The 17,146-nt window shown below is 42.9% G+C and overlaps 1 protein-coding gene across 6 annotated transcripts in view; it reads left to right on the top strand.

Annotated features, from left to right (window-relative positions):
- Window positions 1-14,994, top strand: part of FAM107B (family with sequence similarity 107 member B) — a 73,057-nt gene extending 58,063 nt beyond the window's left edge. For all 6 annotated transcript variants that reach the window (XM_027976651.2, XM_042230569.1, XM_060397376.1 and 3 more), the window contains 3 exons: window positions 674-857; window positions 10,162-10,312; window positions 12,237-14,994. In XM_027976651.2, coding sequence (XP_027832452.1) covers window positions 730-857; window positions 10,162-10,312; window positions 12,237-12,353 — 396 coding nt within the window. In that variant the 5' untranslated portion in view covers window positions 674-729 and the 3' untranslated portion in view covers window positions 12,354-14,994. The remainder of the gene's footprint in view (window positions 1-673; window positions 858-10,161; window positions 10,313-12,236) is intronic.
- Window positions 14,995-17,146: the final 2,152 nt, after the last annotated feature.

Genomic DNA, 17,146 nt, shown 5'->3' with positions numbered 1-17,146 from the left:
CGTGGATGAAATCCTTACCCTCAGGGGCATCTGCTTTAGGTGGCCAGTGACTAGTCAGTCAACCTGTGGTTTGGAGGAAGCACAGAAGGGCTGGGGTGGGATTGCAGGTTTAAGCAGGGCTGTTAGGAGGTCAGGGCTCTCTGAGAAGGTGCCATCTGAGGAAAGATGCAAAAGGCTATGAACGGAATGAAGTCTCCAGGGTGCTCACAGGAGTGGGAAGGAGACAGGGTCCAATAGCCTGGCAGGATAAGAAGGCTGATCTGCCCCCAGGGAGCTGCTGGCCTCTTATGTGGGCTCTGGGATCTGTACGTTTTTAGAACGTCTTAATTTGGAGGCTGAAGGGAGTGTGAAGGACCTGGGTCTGGTGTCCAGGTGCTCATTGTGGGTTCAGTGGGTATTTAGACATGGTGGTGTGACCTGAAGCTCACGGTGAGCCTGGTGCGGACTCTTCTGGGGGTGGGCCTCTCCTGTGCTTTAGTTGTCTGCTCCCAGAACCAAGTGGGCTCCTCCCGCTCCTCGTCACCCACCGTGGCTAAAACAGAGAGAGCTTCAGAGGGTTTCCAATGAAGTGGCGGAGGCCCCCTGGAGGATGCGCTCGGCTATCCCAGGCCTCTGCTCTGGGCAGACAGACATCTGAACCGACGCCACAATGACTCTCATCGTTCTGTTTCAGACAGCCCACTGGAGGATCCTGACCCCAAGGACACGTATCTCATCCCAAGAAACATCATGGCCGAGCCAGACTATATAGACGATGACAATCCTGAACTCATTAGGCCTCAGAAACTAGTCAATCCTGTTAAGACGTCCCGGAACCATCAAGACCTTCACAGAGAACTTCTTATGAATCAGAAAAGGTACGATGGCTTTTTGAGCAAAGTTTTCCTTAGGGGACTTTTGAGGTAGCTAGATTTGTTTCTTGACCATATGGAAAGCTTCCTTATTCCTTCACGCATCCTTGAGTCAGAACATCCGTGGTGTAAAGCCGTCTATAGGCTCAGCTGCCGCCTCCAGGATCACTGAGGGTTCTGTGGTCCTGAGTCCCCTTCTCAGATGGACACATATTTTAGAATGTGTACACAAGAGGCTGGATTAAGGATAAAAGAGCTTGTCTTTCATCAAAGAGAAGTACGTTGTTTCCCCATATATTTGGGGAAACGTGAGAACCAGATACTGCCAACCTTAGCATTTGTAGAGTGGCCGAGAGAAGTCTCTAGAACCACATCAGACTTAACAATAGATAAGGACCCCCTTTCTTGTGTTCTCATTTGTTTGTTTTTAGGGGGGCATTTTAGACGATTGCAGTCATTCTTATTATTACTGTTTGTTTTTTGGAGAGGAGTACAGCATTTGCCTTCTGTCTTCCTTGTAAACCATTTGTTTGTTCCATCTGTGTAATAATCCAATTTTGATTGTTGGGTGTGGTGTACTCTGCTTTTTAAATTTTTTAAAAAAATTATTTTATTGAAATGTAGTTGATTTACAACTACATTTGCTGTTCTGGTGAACAGCAAAGTGATTCAGTTATACATGTAAATATATATTATTTTCCATGATGGTTTATCACAGGACACTGAATATAGTTCCCTGTGCTGTACGGTAGGACTCTGTTGTCCATCCATTCTGTATATAAGAGTTTGCATCTGCTAATCCCAAACTCCCAGTCCATCCCTCCCCTGTTCTCCTCTGCCTTGGCAACGATGAGCCTGTTTCATAGATAAGTTCATTTGTGTCATATTTTAGATTCCACAAGTAAGTGATGTCATATGGTACTTGTCTTTCTCTTTCTGACTTTGCCTTGTATCATAGTCTCTAGGTCCATGCATTTTGTAGCACATGACATTATTTCATTCTTTTTTGTGGCTGGTACTCTGCTCTTTAAGTGATTCTAAGCAAGACCATTGGGCTAGGAGAGCTGAGGATGTAAGACACACATTATTTTCTCTAAGATCTGTTAAGCTTCATTTAGAACTGTTTTTGGGTCTTCAGACTAAAATTGTTGATCTGAATTGTGAAACTGTGGATCACTCAACCACTCACTGTTTGCTCTGCTTTGGTGATAAGGTAGCTACTACTCACTGAACTGAAAGATGTGCAGACAAAGCTAAGCACTGGGGTAATGTTATGGAAGGAAGGCTTAATCAAAAATAAAACCTTTCAAACAGGATATGAGGGGGCATTTTTGTGGTAGTTCTCTGTCTGAGTACACCTAGGCCAGAACTCCTAACTCCTGTCCCAGGAACTCTCTGTGATTACATCTCTCCCTCCAAAAGTGGTAATGTGTTTTGCTTTCTGTCCCCAGCGTGACAGTGTGCTGCTGGGTTAACCCTTATTCAACAGAATGTGAGTTTGATCCTTTTTGAATAAGTGCTTAACTTCTACCTGTCTTCATCACATAAAAGTTAAAATAACAACAAAACCAAATGGGTATCATCATGCCCAAAGTGAAACAGGACTATGTAAGTTCCTCAGTAGGCCAAAGAATTTGGAAGTTGTCCCTGCAAGAAACCGCACCTGCATTTTGCTGGGAAGATGGAAAGGTTACTATCCTCTAAAAGAGAGTAGCTAAATGGTTTTCTGAACAAAAAGTTTTCTGACTGTCTTTATCTCTTGGATCTTAGATTCCTTGTCTGTCAAACAGCACTAGGACACTTAGTTGATCTCTGCGAAACATTCTAGTTCAAACTGTTGTTGGTTTTTTTGTTTTTTTCTATAACATCTACAAAAAGCCTCCATGTCAGAAATAGAGGCAAAAGTAAACCAAAATTGGCAGCATAGTCGTTGTTTGAGTTAGAGCCTCTAGACTATTCTGCAGAAATGTATGTAGCAGCCTGGGTCATACCTGTACAGGTAGAACATTACTGGTTTGGTTTGTGCAGTGAATCTGTTTCCAGATTTCCTGGAGTAGATACATCCTGTGAGGATGCATCATCCTCCTGTTGGCCTTTCTCCTGTGCTTTTCTCTCCTTGTTTGCACAGCTGACCTCTCAGCTGGGCCCAGCTCAGCTGCTTTTAGAGGGATTTTAGAGAATGCTCATGTTCCCTTGAGCACCAAGGTGAGGAGAGCACATGGGCTTTGAGGTCAGGGAGAAATGGTTTGGATCCGGTTCAACATTTAACTTGCTGTTTGGTTGCTACATCATGTCTGACTCTGTGACCCCATGGACAGCTTGCCAGGTTCCTCTGTCCATGGGATTCTCTGTGCAAGAATACTAGCGAGGGTTGCCATTCCCTTCCCCAGGGGATCTTCCCAACCTTTTATGATTTTGGACAAAACCAGGTCTTCTTTCCTGAGATCTGTTTCTTCATCTGTTAAGTGAGGGATAAAAATAATCTTTCTTATAAAGATGAAGATGAAGGAGAACGTGTATAAACATCTACTAAAATACCTGACTTATGTAAGACGTGCTCAGTTAGCACCATCCGTCTTTTCACTTACCCTGATGCAGCATCTGAAAAATCCCTGTTGCCTTTTCCTGTTTTCCTCTGAAGAGTTCTGATCTGGTTGTAGAAGTGTATTTAAAAAAATAAAATAGAAGTTGCAGAATCAAGTGAGTATATCTTATCCTGCTTCTTTAGGTTTTTTTCAAAGGTAAGATCTTAGTTTGGTAGAATCCTCTTTATAATACACCTGCTTTTAGAGTAAAGACTTCTAAAGCAGTTTCTTCTCTTACATTTATCTTCTAACACATATACTTTTTCACAACTTTGGCTTTTCATTTCTAAGTTTTAGTACCAAATAATAGAAAGTATCACATCAATAGTATGTATGAATGAATGAATAAAAGTTGCTCAGTCATGTCTGACTCTTAGTGACCCCATGGACTATATTATAGGCTGTCAGGCTTCTCTGTCTATGGAATTCTTCAGGCAAGAATACTGGAGTGGGTTGCCATTTCCTTCTCCAGGGGATCTTCCCAATCCAGGGATCAAACCTGGGTCTCATGCATTGTAAGCAGATTCTTTACCATCTGAACCAGCAGGAAAACCCTGCTGCTGCTGCTGCTGCTGCTGCTAAGTCGCTTCAGTCGTGTCCGACTCTGTGTGACCCCATAGACGGTTGTCCACCAGGCTCCCGTCCCTGGGATTCTCCAGGCGAGAACACTGGAGTGGGTTGCCATTTCCTTCTCCAGTGCATGAAAGTGAAAAGTAAAAGTGAAGTTGCTCAGTCGTGTCCGACTCTTCACAACCCCATGGACTGCAGCCTACCAGGCTCCTCCGTCCATGGGATTTTCCAGGCAAGAGTACTGGAGTGGGTTGCCATTGCCTTCTCCAGAAAACCCTGATAGTATGTATATATTCAGTTAAAGCATTGTCATACTTGCTGACTAGTTTGTACTGTAATGAAATTCTATTGACTTTTCTGCAACTTGTAAAGGGCTTTCCCATATTTTATCCAATGATTTTTTCAGAAACCCAGTGTGTGTTGTTTTGGAATTGTTCTAATTTGATATGTGAATGAAGGGAAACTCTTCAGGGTACCAGGCTAAAGAGTCTTCTCAAGGTGACACAGTAGCTTTTTGGAATAAAAACAGGGTTGAAATCAATATAGAATTATGTATGTCTTTAATTATATATATATCTTTAAAGACAGATATGAATCAAATTTAATAAAAATATGAATGAGGGACTTCCCTGGTGTTCCAGTGGTGAAAACTTTGCTCCCAGTGCAGGGGTCCTGGGTTCAATCCCTGGTCAGGGAACTAGATCCTGTGTGCCCCAACTAAAGATCCTGCAAGCCCCAAGCAAAGATTGAGGATCCCAAGTGCCACAACTAAGGCTTGGCACAGCCCAATAAATAATTTTAAAAATAATATATAAATGAGAAGAAGGGGTAGGAATAGGAGAGGAAGACAGAACTGAGATCACAGAACAAGCTTTGTGGAACCTTTGCTCTTTGTGGCTGCGTATTTGGCTCAAATCTCTGTCGCAGTTCAAAGAGTTGTTGGAAGCACCTTCTAGAGATCAGAAGACAAAAGCAGAGTCCGTGCTTAGGAGAGCACATTCTCATAGGTGTTCTCACTCCGCATCCCATACTCCTTCAAGTATTCTGCTCTTCTGTTTGCCAGCTTCTGGACCCAGCTAAGTTTCAGGTTAAAAGTCTTTAAATTTTTTTTGAAAAGATGTTTTTGATGTGGACCATGTTTAAAGACTTTATTGAATTTGTTACAATATTGCTTCTGTTTTATGTTTTGGTTTTTTTGGCTGAGAGGCATGTGGGATCATAGCTCCCTGACTGGGGATTGAACCCGTATCCTCTGCATTAGAAGAAGAAATCTTAACCACTGGACCACCAGGGAAGTCCCTAAAAGTCTATATTTTGATCTGGTCATTCCACTTGGTCTGATGATTAAGACCGTGTGTTAGGGTTCTCAGAGTCTTTAGCTATTTCCATAAAATGGCAGATTGCAAGAGGCATTATTTTTGATACTTGAAAGATCAGTGTTCAAGAGTGCTTATTTCTGATATAATTTAGAGAGAATCTGCCTTCTCTAAAAAGAGTATCTGTGCTAAGTCACTTCAGTTGTGTCTGACTCTTGGCGACCCTATGGACTGTAGCCTGCCAGGCTCCTCTGTCCATGGGATACTCCAGGCAAGAATACTCCAGGCAATGCCCTCCTCCAGGGGATCTCCCCGACCCAGGGATCAAACCTGCATCTCTTATGTCTCCTGCATTGGCAGGTGGGTTCTTTACCACTGAACCATCAGGGAAGCCCTTCTAGAAAGAGTCCTTTGGGACAAATGTAGAATCCCCAGCTACCCTGCATCCCCACCACTGGATCTTTGGCTTGTACCTTTTAGGCAGCAGTTTCTAGGACTTTCTGCAGTTGGCGTGCTTTGCTAGACAAACAGTTAGTTCCTCAATAAGTGCTTATTGCTGTGCAACATGAAAAAAAGTAAGGAAGTTGAGGTAGAAATATTTGCATTTGAATCAATGCAGGTAGAAAGGGCTTAATTAAAAATGTAGAGGTGGGCCGACCAAACCAGAAGATTCCAAGATTCAAGATCAAGGGCTGGAGAACCAAAGGCAACCCTCCTCCTCCCCCATAAAGGAAAATATTAGGCCGAGAGGCTTGACTGGGTAGGCAGCGGAAAGGAGCGTGTTGTGTTAAAGTTTGTGCCAGACCTTCCCCTGCCTGGTGCTGACCCGCACGATGGTTTCCCTGTCACAGGTTTAAGTGTGGCTGCCGTGGAGGTGGGGCGGTCCAGTCGGTCCCCAGATGTGTTCAGTGGTTTCTGTGAAAAGTGAAAGGGACCTTTAAAAGTTGTCTGTACATTTTCATCAGTGACGGTGGGAATATAAATTGTTGCAGCCTAGTTGGAAAGTGATTTGGCCATCCACATCCAAATCCAGAATATGCAGATGCTTAGCCAGCAGTTCTGCTTCTGAGAATGTCACTGACAGAAATACTTGGATAGGACAGATATAAATGGTCGAGGAAGTCTCTGGCCTCCTTGTGTTCCATCGGGGACAACTGGAAACAACCTAAATGTCTCATTATAGGCGTGACAAAATTTTGGCACTTCTGTGCTCTGATAAAGCTATAGCTAGTATAGGGGAGCACAGACGAGATGGGGAGTTATCTGTGGATGCAGTGGTGTGGGGAGGGCTTCCCAGGTGGCTCAGTGGTAAAGAATCCACCTGCCAGTGCAGGGGACTCAGGTTCCATCCCTGGGCTGGGAAGATCCCCTGGAGGAGGAAATGGCAACACACTCCAGTATTCTTGGTTGGAAAATTCCATGGACGGAGGATCCTGGTGGACTACAGTCCAAGAGGTCACAAAGAATCGGACACGGTCGACCAACTGAGCACGCATGCACACAGGAGTGGGGAGCAGTCCATGGGTGTAGGGCCTCTATCTTGTACAGTTTTCAGAGCCACCGTTCACCTAGAACACCGTGCGTGTGGTGTGCCCAGTAGATGTCGACCGGGGGGAGTTGAGGTGTGCTTTCACTTTTTGTCTTGCTAATATGTATAAGTCACCTAACTTTTTTCAAAGTGTCAGTCGCTAAGTCATGTCCAACTCTTTGTGACCGCATGGACTGTAGCCTCTGTTTGTAGGATTTGCAGGCAAGATTACTGGAGTGGGTTGCCATTTCCTTCTCCAGAGGGTCTCCCCAACCCAGGAATCGAACCCAGGTCTCCTGCATTGCAGGCAGATTCTTTACCATCTGAGCCACCAGGGAAGCCGTATAAAACATTGTTTTTTTCAAAGAGGACTTACTAATTTGAAAAATCAATTTGGTCCACTATAAAAGTCACAGTAAGCAATTCAGGTGGAGAAGGCAATGGCAACCCACTCCAGTACTCTTGCCTGGAAAATCCCATGGGTGGAGGAGCCTGGTAGGCTGCAGTCCAAGGAGTCGCAAAGTTGGACACGACTGAGCGACTTCACTTTCACGTTTTACTTTCATGCACTGGAGAAGGAAATGGCAACCCACTCCAGTGTTCTTGCCTGGAGAGTCCCAGGGATGGGGGAGCCTGGTGGGCTGCCGTCTATGGGGTCGCACAGAGTCGGACACGACTGAAGCGACTTAGCAGCAGCAGCAGCAAGCAATTCAGGAATAACTGTTGGTCTTGAGTGGTACCATGGCCCCCAGGCCAAGTTGTCAGTCATCAAGTGGTTGAAAGTTCTTGTTAATTGTATATGTTAGAATGGATTAAAGATAATCAATGTTGTCATACAGAGGCTTATACTGTTTTAGACTCAGAGAATCAGATAGTGATTGCCTTTTTCCATTTGGCACAAAGTTAAGTGAGCTGCTTAATAAAATATTAATTAAATTTGTATGACTTCTTGACTATTATAAGTGCAGGACATTTATCATATTAGCGCCATTTTCCTGAGTTTTGTGTTACTAAATATTTTATCTTACTGCACTATTGGGTAAAATCTTTGAACAGAAAATGAGTACGTGTATTAGTTAAACCCATTCACATGTTTCTGTAGAGTGCCAGCTTAATGCATCATACATCAGTTTGTTGAACAGCTTTTGCATAATCCAGAAGCACTTAATAACAGTTGAGGTTAATTTCTCCAGTGAATTATAGTTTGAAATTAAAATTGTGCAGGTAGCTAAATTCTTAATTCTATAATTTAAATCCCTTAACTCTGTAAGTGTTATAGTGAGAGTTTTTAATAGTCATGAAGCTCAGTGGGTCTTTCTCAGATTATTTACAAACAGATTTTCCAGTGCTCAGTGACACCTAAGTCTATAGGAGAAAAGTACTGTAAGCAATTTGTTTATTGCACTGAGTAAAGATTTGGTTTCTGGACTAGTCTGTCTATACTTCTCTCCTCCTCAGACAATGTTAACAACTAGGAAACAAACTGTTAATGAAATCACAAAATAGGCTCTTTTATTTCACTGGAAATATGGCTGAATTTAATATTTTCTTTTCTTTTCTTTTAAACCAAAGTTTCTGCTAATGAAAATGGGGAAAGGGAAGACATACATGTTATTTTGAGGTCTATGTCCTTTATCTTCAGTGATGGATTATACTCATCTTTACTTTATAAAAAGCAGCTTTGAAAAAATCATTTATTTAAAAAGTAGGTAGAGAGCAGAGATGCCAGAATTTTAAAAATTCCGATAGATGAGGAAGTGTGATATTTGCAAGTGTGATTAGTTTGCAAAATATGATAGAGTGAACTTGAAAGAGATTGAAGCAAGGGTGTTGTTGAGATTCTTAAAACCAGAACATGTTTTGGAAATTCTTTAAGTTATTCAGATGACTCCTAGTTGATTAGTCGCCTTAGCTGATTGGAGTAGTTTGGAGAACAGCCACGGAGATTGATGGGCCCAGTGCACAGACTCCCGGGCATCATCATTGAGGCCGGCCGGTGTGTTGGGAGGTGCACAGGCCTCCTCGGTCCTGGGCTGATCCAGCAGAGCTGGTTTCCTACAGCCCAGAAAAGCACGAGTTCCTGTTGTGGCTGTGTGTGTGCTCGTGGGCGTGAGTGTGATAGCTCTGTCCCTTACACCCTTGGCTGTCTGACCTTGATAACGCTCTTCCTGTTCTGTAACTTGCTGTGTTTTTGTCATCAGTGTGAATACTGAGTTGAGATACTTTAGGGGGCAGTGGAGACTGGCTCAGGAGAGGGAGGACAGTGAAGAGGAGGTGGGCAGCTAAGCTAGCACAAGGGTCGGGGCACGAGGGGGAGTCCAGACTGAAGAAACCCTGAGGAGCAACCTGGCCAACAGCCCTGTCTGAAGAAATGGAGACTGGGCAAATCCCAGCTGACTTTAGCATAGAAATCCCTTCTATAAAAGTGTCCGTGAATGTCCTTCCCCTGACCTGGCTCAAACCTTTCAGATGAGAGTTGCCGGGAAATGGCCTGAGTTTGGGTTTTCTTTTGCCCCATTTGAAGAGCGGGCAGCCTGATCCATCACTCCCCGAAGCCTGACTTCCAAGCGTCGTCAGCAGTTGAACTGTGTGTCTGAAATGGTTCCAGAGCTTTGGGCTGGGAGTCGGGATCTGGGTTTTCTGTGGCCATGACCCCAGCAGTGATGGAGCCTTGGGTGTGCCTTGGGATGTGTGAGAATCCTCTCCCAAGTCTGAAACAGGGAGGGTTGGAGGAGGTTTCCAAGCCATTTTGTTGTTGAGCTTTCTTCTAGCTTCTCTCCAGGCTGCATTTAATACTTGGGGTCAGGGGCTCCATCTTGGGAAACTTCCCCGGGAATTCTGGGTGGAGGCAACTTCCTCTCCAGTATAGGTGACCATCACACACTCTGAATGAGTGTGCTATTCCTCAACTTCCCCCACAGACCACAGACACTAGCCTCCCTTGCATGGCCTAGTATCTGGCATGCAGTAGAGATTTTATTGAGCGGCAGGTTTTGCTTACGCTTAAAAAGATGTTCTTGCCCTTTTCTCTCATGCTTGTGAATTTCTGAGGCTCCTCAGTGCTGACTGTTAGCTGGTAGTAGGCGTCACAGTCATGCTAAGTTACTAGACCCTTCTGTGGTTGATGCCTAAATTTCTGATCATGAAAGATGCGTCTGTTAGATTACAACTTTTAAATTTTGGTAATGCTTTAAAATTTTTTCGATTTAATTTTTTTTTTACTTTTTTCAACTGAAAAAATTTTTTTGAGGTCCAGTATTGCGTTAGTTTGAGGTGTTCAGCAAAGTGATTTGTTAATGCTTTTTTTGCAGGGGTCTTGCCCCTCAGAATAAACCAGAACTGCAGAAAGTGATGGAAAAGAGAAAACGAGATCAAGTAATAAAGCAGAAGGAAGAAGAAGCACAAAAGAAGAAATCTGACCTGGAAATAGAACTATTAAAACGGCAGCAGAAGTTGGAGCAGGTAAGGGTGATTGGGGATAAAGGTGGGGGTTTTTATTGAGATATTTGACTTAAAATATTGTTTGAGGGAAGATACATTGACTTGATGCATTTGTATCACAATTGTCATTGTAGTGTTAGCGCACACCTCTGTCGTATAATTACCCTTTCTTCTAGGGGTGGGGTGGAGAAGGCAATGGCACCCCACTCCAGTACTCTTGCCTGGAAGGCCCCATGGACGGAGGAGCCTGGTAGGCTGCAGTCCATGGGTCGCTTAGAGTCGCACATGACTAAGCGACTTCACTTTCACTTTTCACTTTCATGCATTGGAGAAGAAAATGGCAACCCACTCCAGTGTTCTTGCCTGGAGAATCCCAGGGACGGGGGAGCCTGGTGAGGTGCTGTCTATGGGGTCACACAGAGTTGGACACAACTGAAGTGATTTAGCAGCAGCAGTAGCAGCTAGTGGTGGGGAGCATTCTAGTTTCTTCATGTTCATGTTTATAATCACTTTGCTCCCTGTAATCCCTGGACTATGTGTTAGGTCGCCAGGACTTATCTTCTACTTGCGAGTTCAGTTCAGTCCAGTCGCTCAGTCGTGTCCCACTCTTTGCGACCCCATGAATCACAGCATGCCAGGCCTCCCTGTCCATCACCAACTCCCAGAGTCCACCCAAACCCATGTCCATTGTGTCGGTGATGCCATCCAACCATCTCATCCTCTGTCGTCCCCTTCTCCTTCCTCCTGCCCTTAATCTTTCCCAGCATCAGGGTCTTTTCCAGTGAGTCAGCTCTCCACATGAGGTGGCCAAAGTATTGGAGTTTCAGCTTCAACATCAGTCCCTCCAGTGAACACCCAGGACTGATCTCCTTTAGGATGGACTGGTTGGATCTCCTTACAGTCCAAGGGACTCTCAAGAGTCTTCTCCAACACCGTTCTCCCACACCACAGTTCAAAAGCAGCAATTCTGTGGCACTTAGCTTTCTTCACAGTCCACCTCTCACATCCATACACAACCACTGGAAAAACCATAGCCTTGACTAGACAGACCTTTGTTGGCAAAGTAGTGTCTCTGCTTTTTAATATGCTGTCTAGGTTGGTCATAACTTTCCTTCCAAAGAGCAAGTGTCTTTTAATTTCATGGCTGCAATCACCATCCGCAGTGATTTTGGAGCCCCCCAAAATAAAGTCTGTCACTGTTTCCATCGTTTCCCCATCTATTTCCCACGAAGTGATGGAACCAGATGCCATGATCTTCGTTTTCTGAAAGTTGCAAGTGTGTACCCTTAAATGCAGCTTTCCTATTCCTCTAGCCTAAGTCCCTGCTAGTCCCCATTTTACCCTCTGTTTTTCGATTCCACATATAAGAGAGATCATACAGTACTTGTCTTTCCCTGACTTCCCTTGTCCAGAATTTCCCAGACACATCGGATGTAAGTGTTTATGTACAGTGAAAGGAAAAGCTGAGACAGATGTCTGCAGGTGGACTAAAAGACATTCAAGATCAACAGAAGGATTCTGTTGAGGGTCTAGAAGAGATCAGGGAGGCACAGCCAAAGCCAGGGGCTACCACTGAATTCACAGCCCCGTGCTGGAGCTCAAGCACATGAGTGAAGTTCAGCTTCACTCACAGCTGGAGAGCATGTGTGTGTTTCCCTCAGCTCTTGTTTTCATCCTTAGCCTTGATCTTCATGTTCTCGTCACCCCCCAGGGTTTCAGCAACAACCAGTGGGCTGCTGCTTCTGTACAGAGTTCTTACTCCAGGACCTAGATCCTACTGCATATCTGAAAATATAAATATATTCAAAGCGGAGACAGGAGAAACTTTTCTTCTGTTGGGAATCGAAGTCATTAGGGCCTTTGCGAAGAGAAAACAGTGTTTTGGAAAGCCTCTCCCTTTGTGAATACTTTGTAAATAATTCTCCTATTTCTGAATTCTGTTTAGCTTGAACTTGAGAAACAGAAACTGCAAGAAGAGCAAGAAAATGCCCCAGAGTTTGTGAAGGTTAAAGGCAATCTCAGAAGAACAGGCCAGGAAGTGGCGCAAGCCCAGGAGTCGTAGGTCCAGGCTGCAGAGACCACGCACCCAGCCCAGCACACAGAAGGCCTGTGCCGGGGCCTCCCCAGCGCTTAAGCTCAGGGCCAAAGCCCTTGGAGCGAATTTCAGCCAGCAGGGATCTGTTACTTTCAAAAGGGTTTGATTTTGGTTTTTCTCTCATCCGGGTGGGTGAGTCACCTGTGACTGTTGCAGTTCCTATTCGCCAAACAAAGGATGTTGACCAGCACTTAAGGTGGGATAGTGGACCTGTGTTCAAAGACTTTTAAAAGACAACAACAAGAAACGAAGAGGACACTGGAATAAATTCTTGAGAGTTGCACTTCTTGGTTTTTCTTCCAGGCCAAGTTTAGTGGGGCACAGAGCCTTTTCTCTTTCAAAACCTAAAGAAAACACCTTTCATTCTTCCTTTCTTATCTATCCAGTAATTTAAACTGCACAGAAACTCGTTGAATCTGTTACATCCACCGTTTGTAAATTCCGTTTTCTTGTCTCATTTACCCTTTCACCCACTTTAGGCTTCACACTGGAGAATGTTAATATTCATATTGAGCACAGCTCTTACCTTTGTTGACGTTTAGATTCAGAAATAGGATGAGGAGGTGTAAAAATACAGAAACAAAAATTTAGAAACAAAACTCTGTAAATGTCCATCTTGATCTTATTTTCATTCCTGCTGGTTTTCTGAGGCATCACAGTGACCTTCTACTTCAGGGAAGGTATGTCCTACAAATCTGTGTATTGCTTTGATAACTGTTAGGGCTTTTGTTTCATTTTTGTTTTTAATTTCTTGCTCATTTAGTCCTTTTATGTGAAATAATCTCCCAGCCCTTTGAGGAATAAAAACTAGTCCAAATCACCCAACTTCAGTGTCAAAGGAGTAGGTTCAAGCCTTTTGCTTTCTTCTGAGAACAGCATGGGGAAAGCTCCCACCGGAAGCTTGGGAAGGAAGAGTTCTTTGGGCTTTTTGATGTGAAACGAATATGAACTGGTCTCTGGAAGAATTATAGCATTTATGCATTTTGAATATTATTTGAATGCAAGCTTTGAAATTCTCTAATGATCACCAGCTCTTTGCCCTTTTCCCTTGTGAAGGAAGACTGTCTCATCCCTACCTTTCCGTGATGGTGGTACTCTTGGTAAGGATGATGTTGTGACCACTGTTGATCTCTCCGGAACAGCTGAGGGAATGGGGCACACTCAGTCTGTGCTCTCCAACTGGCATACTATCCTCCACATGAACCCCGAGTTACCAACTTTACAGCAGATTCTTAATGCAGAATGCATTCTCTGTCACCAGCATGGGCAGGGGAAACATTTCTATCTGGGGTGGTTTAGAAGAATCTGTGTGGATCCAGCATGTTCTCTGTAGAAACGATTCATCCAGTAATTTCGGTGTTGAAGGCTCTTCTTATAATTCAAGAATCAAAGAAAGCTGGATCCTAAGCTTTTGAATCCTTAATCAGCCTAGTAGAAATTAGCTTTCTCTGGGAATTCTGCAGTTTTCATGGTGGGCCATGAGGCTTCTATTCGTCCCTAATGTGAGCAAGACAAAAGTAAATGCATAGATAATATACTGCTAGTCAGAGAGCACGTGGACTACACCTGAAACAGATTATTTCTTTCATCAGCAAGTATTATATGAATAAAATACGAGGAGCTTAGGATAAAATGTTGCTGTATAGTAATTTGCTTTGGAAGGATGGAAGGATAACTATTTTTTCCCATCCTTCTTCTTTTTGCGAGAAGAAAGCGTGTTAACTAAGCATCTTGAAAGTACATTTCTGATTGCACATTGACTAGAGTTCTTTCTCTGTGTATACGAAATAGTGATGCGATTTATAAAATGAAGATTCAAGACTAGCTCATAGCCTTTAATCCAGCTGGATATGCAAGATCTTTAGATCCTGTATCCTTGAAGCAAAATTCTGCCACTTGATAAAATTTTCAAGGGCCCAGACAGGCTTCTTTAGAAGGACCAATTCTGTTCCTAGAACTTACCTAGAATTCATGCTTCACTGGGAAAAGCTAAATTCCAAAAGCATTTCCCTCTCAATCTCACTCACAAATCTGCAAAATTAGTAGTGGTTGGTAGTCCAAGGTCTGGCTGAAAGAAGACTTGTAAATAGTGTCAAGTGATGTTTCCTCGCTAAACAGTGGAATGTACAGATAGAAAAGCTCTTTGAAGTTGCCAGGTCAGTTCTGCTCATAAGCTTGAGTTTAAAAAGGCATCATTCTCTCCCTCTCTGCTGCCCCACACTTCAATACTCTAGAGTCCAAACCTCTAGGAGTCACGGACATCTGAGCAGTTTTGGGCTTTGAGCCACTTTTTGACAAAAATGGCTCCATTTTTCCACTCTAAGGTTTTCTTAAAATAGCTCATTGTTTTCTAATCTCCAAGTAGGAAGGTAGTGTTGCTTTCTAAGCTACCACAGTTGACTTTATTCTTCTACTCTGAAAAATGTTCACTTGTCTGAGTGTATATAATATATATAAAGGGAGCCTTAATGGATTTGTTTTCATAATTTAATATTTTTTGTATTTGCTCTTGTATAATTGTTTTTAATGGAAAGTATTACAGAATTGAGGGTGGAATTCTTAGAACCAAAGTTATTCTTAATAAAAATCACCACATGCTTGGACCATACAGCTGTGTTTGTCTGATCTGTTTAAGGTGGATGTCTGGAGCTGATGTGAGGGGGTTGCTGTGTTCAATTCAAGGATTAGAAGGTGGTTCTGGGGTTTCCCTCTGATGGTCTTCCCCCTCCAAATCAGTTATGTCCTCTTGCCTTATGTCATTTAAGGCTGGCAATTTATTCTGTCAAGCAAATTCATGCTAAGATATTATGTTACACTTAGAATATGTGGTATTTTAGCAGCAGCTGTTAGTTCTTCAGATCAGAGTATTCTGCATTTTAAGTAGCTTGGTAGAACAGTGGGGTATATATTTTTGGAAGGGCCACGTTTTAGTGCTTGTGAGCACGTATGGCATAAGTATGACCATGGAATTATTTTGCTTTTTCAGCTAAATTAATTTCATCCTCAAGTCACTTTGGGAAGCTGTACACATGATTACATTATACTATTGGTTGTAATAGCCTTGGAAAGTCAAATTTCTTTATAATTATGCCCTTATTTTTCATTACTACCAAATTACTACTCAGCTCATTCACCCAACTCCAATATCTTTGGACTGTTTTAAAAAATTATATCTACTCTGGGCAGTGAAGATTTTCTGTGTCTAGTAATATACCATGAGCTCCAAAGGCCAATGCAGAAGGGCTACAAAAATAATTTGAGGAATAACCACATCCTTGGAATAACTAGGCAGTTTTCCAAGGTGACAGTTTTGAGGCCGTTCGTCCATTTCATTAGACCATTGTGTGGTTCTTACAGTATAGTCACAGATTTGAAAGAAGACAGAGGTCAATTAACACAGTATTGACTGGAGACATATTAACACCTCAGGCTTTAGTTTCTGTAAAACTCCCCTGGTCGATAATGTGTGAATATGTTTGATAAGATTTAAAATGTTATAGTACAGATAAAAAAAAAAAGGATTAGAATACTACTACCAGGCTTACATTTACTGATACAATGAAAAATGAAGTGTTTTATTCCAAGGTCTTAGGGTAAATAAAATCTTTATAGCTTCACAGTCTCACAATTATAATTTCTCCTTTCTTTTCTTCTCATGAAAAAATGCAGTCTGATTATTAATTGGAGGTGTTTTGGAACATCTTGCCACTCTCCCAGAAAGATGGTAATGCCAGAGTCTGGTATGCCTTACCAATATCTTGTATAATTAGTAGAATCATATTGAGATTTTGTCTACCTAAAGTCATCAAGTGGTGCTTCCTCTGAGACATTTGCCTAGGTATTGTCTTGGATGTACTACTGGGTCCTTCTAAATTTGTTGTTTCTATGTTTATGGCTGCTTTTCTGCTTGGTTATTGTGTGTGACCACTGCTGAGGATCACTCTTCTTGTGCTATGATTTCCAGGGTGGACCAGCAAATCCAGGTGTCTATCAGCTGGTGAATGGATAAGCAAAGGTAGTATATCTATGTGATGAAATATTATTCAGCCACAAAAGGAACAAAGTACTTATACATGCTTCAACATGCTGCTGCTAAGTCGCTTCAGTCGTGTCCTACTCTGTGCGACCCCATAGACGGCAGCCCACCAGGCTCCCCCGTCCCCGGGATTCTCCAGGCAAGAGCACTGGAGTGGGTTGCCATTTCCTTCTCCAGTGCATGAAAGTGAAAAGTGAAAGTGAATTCGCTCAGTTGTGTCTGACTCTCAGCAACCCCATGGACTGCAGCCTACCAGGCTCCTCCGTCCATGGGATTTTCCAGGCAAGAGTACTGGAGTGGGTTACCATTGCCTTCTCTGCTTCAACATGAACAAACCTCAGAAGCATTCTGCTAAGTGAAAGGTGGCTGACAGAAAAGATGACATAGTGTACACTTAACATCTATATGCAATGTTCAGAGTATATAAAACTATAGGGACAGAAAGCAAAATAGTGGTTCCAGTGGTAGGAATGGGAAATGATTGCAAATGGACATGAGATTTTGGGGATGGGGTGATAGAAATTATTTAACATTGTGACAGTCATACAACTCTTCACCTATACTAGTAACTATAAACATAAATATACTAATACTCACTTAAAATGGGTAACTTTTATGGTGTGTGAGTTATACCTCAGTCACAGTTAGATTTCTAGGAGTTCTTCGGAAGTATTTATCTGCACAAAGATTGTTGTTCAAAGATAATGGAGCATTTCTCATAACT

Source organism: Ovis aries, chromosome 13, assembly GCF_016772045.2.
Source record: "Ovis aries strain OAR_USU_Benz2616 breed Rambouillet chromosome 13, ARS-UI_Ramb_v3.0, whole genome shotgun sequence".
In the NCBI taxonomy this organism is placed as follows: domain Eukaryota; kingdom Metazoa; phylum Chordata; class Mammalia; order Artiodactyla; family Bovidae; genus Ovis; species Ovis aries.
This window is presented reverse-complemented; position numbering and strand designations above follow the sequence as displayed.